The 4,783-nt window shown below is 36.6% G+C and overlaps 1 protein-coding gene and 1 pseudogene across 1 annotated transcript; one reads left to right on the forward strand and one right to left on the reverse strand.

Moving 5' to 3' along the window:
* The window catches only part of LOC111642304, a 22,720-nt pseudogene extending 20,963 nt beyond the window's left edge, over positions 1–1,757 (reverse strand).
* A 1,522-nt stretch (positions 1,758–3,279) lies between these two features.
* LOC111642305 lies at positions 3,280–4,329 on the forward strand. The gene has a single exon (XM_023388638.1). The coding sequence runs from the start codon at positions 3,280–3,282 to the stop codon at positions 4,327–4,329; it is 1,050 nt and encodes a 349-aa protein (XP_023244406.1).
* Positions 4,330–4,783: the final 454 nt, after the last annotated feature.

Below are 4,783 nucleotides of genomic sequence, written 5' to 3' on the forward strand. Positions count from 1 at the left end.
TGACGTTCGGCGCCGCTTTCCCGTAAGCCTAAAAGTTTGACAATGGTGTTTGGATAGTCGGTGGAATCACGCTCGACATTCCAAACACCATCGTCAAACTTTTAGGCTTACGGGAAAGCGGCGCCAAACGTCACACGCACACGTTTACGCGTTTAAAACGTGCGCCTCAACCTCTCTAATTTTAACAGCAAAACACAATTTTTCTCAAGGTCATAAAATACCCATGAACTTATGGACTGACCTGATATTTATTTTTCAATGTTATTCTCAAAATAATCATTCAATATGTAAAAAATAAATAAAAAATAAACAGTAAATCTAATTGAATCTTGAATTTTTCTATCAATAAAAATAGATGCAAAGGTTATGAGGCCTATTAACTATTGTAAGTAAAAAATATGTATTTAACTGTAAAATAAAACTAAAGTGAAAGATAATTATTTGAACATTTTTACTTTTTATTTTATAAAATTTTTATTTAGACACTTATTTAAGTTATAGAATCACAATTTATGTCTATAAAAAATAATTCATAAAAATATTAAGATGAAAAAGCCTCCATTCTATTATATACAGTAAATGTAACATAGACCTGGCCAATTTATACAAAAGTTTTATCTACTTTCATGGAGTCAAAAGTTCTGATGACCTACCACCATATACTCATTCTTTTATAAAAGTTTATTAACCCACTCTAAATTATGCTGCAAAGCAGTGTTATATTTGTCTATTGTATGGTAATTTAAAATTTCCTCTATTTGGTAAAGACATTAAGACATAAAATAAACAGCAGCATTTATTTAGAAAAATATATTTCCTTTTGGACTATACATATAATTGAGTCCATCTTCATTTGTCCCTTCACATGCTTTGCAGAGGCAATAACAAATTTACGGCGATACCTACCTTTTATTTGAGGCTACATGTTCGCCGTCCAATGTAAATTATTTAAAAAGTTTTTTTTTTAATAGCAGCATTTATTTTTCACCATAACAAAGAATTTTATTTTCTTCATCATGCAAATCATAAGTTTTGTTCCTTTTCAACAAAATCATTTTATACATAACTGAAATTGTTTAGTGAACAACAAAGCAATTTCTACAATAACAACAGAACCTAGATACAAACACAATAAAAACAACAGCATGTTGGGCTACAATTTGAAAAAATTGTAGAACTATAATTTTCCAATATTGTCTGTCTGTCCATTTTTCCTTCCTCAAACTTCCTTCTGGCATTATATAGATGAAAGTCAATACCAGATAATGAAGGCTTAGAGGCAGGAGACCACAATTAATTATATTCAAACTTCTAGTCTAGACCAGAAGTCACATGATTTCAATTCAAAAATTTTCCCCAAAACAGAGTTACATAGATGACTAGCACAAGTGTTATCAGAAAAAGTATGATTTACAAGAACAAGACACTACTAATTTGAGACTAAGAGCATATATTTTAAATTAATTAAAAACATGATTAAAAATTGCATGAGGGCATAGTGACATGTCAAATAATTTTTGCTCATTTCATTTAGTATCTCCTTTCATATCCTTCTTTATAATTTCACCTTCAGCCTTTTCCTCTAAATCATCTTTCTTCTCCATTTTCACCCCAGGCAATACCTCCGAGTAGCCCTGGTTTCATCCCCTATCTGCTAAAAATAAAAGTAAAAGTATTTCTCATTTAGTATCCTCAATGTCCTTTTCACTGAGCTGCAATATCAAGTTATCTCAGAGAGCATAGAGTTACCAATCCATAAAGATAGTTAAAAAGATTCTCTGTGAAAAACATGAAATTATTATTAAAATTACAAATGTTTTTCATGTTTTAGTAAGGCCATATTCTTTGTATCTGACCAAAAGTAATGCATGACTTATTGGTCAAGCCTGATGTAACAAAACAAATTATTCTATACAAGAGAGCCTACATAAGTTCAATATACAGGGTGAACCAAAAGTAGGTGGACAGTAGATGGAATAGAGTTTGTGTTAGGGTTATACTATAACAATGGTGTATATTTAACTTTGTTTAGTTTATGGTTGAAAAATTACATCAGAGATGCATTTCAAGAAATTAATACTCAAAGATATAAGTGCAAAAATGTTTGTTGAGGCATAAAATGATGAAATGTAAACTTCAAAACTGTAAATTGTGATGGACAGCAGTTTGAATACCTGCATTGATAAAATTGTATTGTATTGTATTGTACAGTAATACCTCAACTTACGCGAACCCGGAGTTATGCGATTTTCAAATCGCGTCGATTCATATTTTGTTTGAGCATCACGCAGCTCTTGATTACTCACTCCCCCCACACTATTGTTCAGCTTACATGTTCGGACGTGTCGTGCGGAATCGACACATAGCTACAATTTATTCTGTGTTATTTATTTCTGTGTTTGTTATATCTACGGAGACTTGAGAGACTCTATGTGGTGATTTCTTGTAACCGCAAATGAATCAAAAGATGAGATAAGATTAACAAGAACATTTATTAGCTTACATACATCCGACTTGGATTTTACACAAATTGCAAAATTATACCTCGACTTACGCGAATTCAACTTATGCGGTTATTGCTCTGTCCCACCTATCGCGTAAGTTCGGGGTATCACTGTATTAGTAAAAATAATTGTATATGTAATCTCAAAATTTATATGTATATGTAATCTCGATAAATGTTACCATTTACTCTCCACCTACTTTTGCTTCACCCTGTATATTTTTCTGTAGAGAAAACCAGTAAAATTATCTCCACTATATCTGAAAAAATTGATCAGAAAATATTGGCAGTTGAAAATAAAGTAGCTGACATGTGGTGGCATGTGTAACGGGATCATTCTCACCAGGGCGGATAAATCTAAAACATTAGTCCTCATGAGACGCAGCACCTACCGCCAAGGCTTAAAGGAATACATCAATATCACCCAATGTGAAAAGGAGAATGAGAACGTGGTGGACAAAATACAAAATAAAGTTAAGAGATTTGCAAACTCCAAATTGGCAAAACGCCTTGCATTGGGCAACATAATAGTCGATTCCCCGGATACACCAAGACTTTTTGCATTTGCCAAAACGCACAAAATGGGCTAACAATTACGTCCAATAGTCGATAAAATCAGAGCTCCCACAAGAAAATTGGAGAAAGCCATTCACAACCTACTTTCTCCCCACCTCAAGGGCTACCCATATACCATCGATAACCCAGTTGAGCTGATTCACCTCCTTTGGGTTTTGTCTTTGACGCCGCAGTATATTACCGTGCTAGACTTTAAATCTATGAACCCATCGGTGGAGCTCCCTCCAGCTTTTTGCTCCCTTAGGGACTTTCTGCTTAATTTGACTCAAGAACAAGCATTACACCAGCAAGTCATTGAATTAGCCCATCTGATCTGTTATAATTCTATCTTTACGTTTGATGGAGAAGTCTACAAACAAAAAAGAGGAGACCCCGTGGGTAGCCCAGTATCCAGGGACCTATGCGAAATGGTCATTAGGCAACTTGAACGAAAAATACTTCCACTGTTCCTCCCGAACATCTTACTCTGTAGGAGGTATGTGGACGACATCCTCATCATGTGGAAGACAATACCTGACATCTCAAATTTCGTACAAACCGTAAACAATAATCCCTACAGCCTAACACTGGAAATGGAACAATCTTGCAACACTGAGGTCCACTTTTTGGATATAAACATTAAAGTAGAAGGATCCGCCATCGTCACGTCGGTATACCGTAAACCTTATGCCGCCTCTATATACATACCGGTAGGTTCATCCGACCCATTCACCTACAAGGCTGTAGCATTTAATACTTTGATTAAAAGGGCCTTTTCCCACTCGTCCACCACGCAAGCCCTCAACACCGAATTGAATTATATCAAGAGAATAGCAGCCAAGCACGATTACCATGGTCTAACACACCATCTAATTGAGCGACATCAACGGTCACAATACGCACCCACTACGTGTACGAAGACCAATACTGACCAGGATGAACGTAAACGCCTCCCAGTCACCTTTAACCCATATGTTAAAGCGATATACGCTGAGATCGCCAGAAAACAACAATTACAAATAGCCTATAGAAGATGCCCAACAATCTACAACATCCTCAGAAATGGAAAAGGCAGTCCAGTTTGTAGCAGGCTTCCTGGTGTGTACTCTATTCCGCTGAAAGATAACAGATGTAATGAAAGCCTTGTCTACATCGGCTCAACCAAGCGATCTTTAAACACCAGAGTACAAGAGCATCAAGCAGACCTTCGGCATGGGCGGTACACAACGGCCCTAACCACCTNGAAAACAACAATTACAAATAGCCTATAGAAGATGCCCAACAATCTACAACATCCTCAGAAATGGAAAAGGCAGTCCGGTTCATAGCAGGCTTCCTGGCGTGTACTCTATCCCGCTGAAAGATAACAGATGTAATGAAAGCCTTGTCTACATCGGCTCAACCAAGCGATCTTTAAACACCAGAGTACAAGAGCATCAAGCAGACCTTCGGCATGGGCGGTACACAACGGCCCTAACCACCTTTGCATCCGATCCCGATATAGAACCAGAGTTCGACAAAGCTTACATCATCGACACTATGCCCCACCTGGAACATCTAAAATGGCGGGAAGCTCTATCCATCTGCAAGGCTAATCACCTGACCACATGTATAAATCAAAAGGATGAGATTAATCTTTCTATAGCATGGCAGGCCCTCATAAACAACGATCTATAAATATCAACATCAGCTCACGAATGCGCACGACCGTCTTAATGATCGTTC

The sequence above is a fragment of the Centruroides sculpturatus genome, unplaced genomic scaffold (assembly GCF_000671375.1).
Source record: "Centruroides sculpturatus isolate CEXI.00-Female unplaced genomic scaffold, Cexi_2.0 scaffold1480, whole genome shotgun sequence".
Taxonomy (NCBI): domain Eukaryota; kingdom Metazoa; phylum Arthropoda; class Arachnida; order Scorpiones; family Buthidae; genus Centruroides; species Centruroides sculpturatus.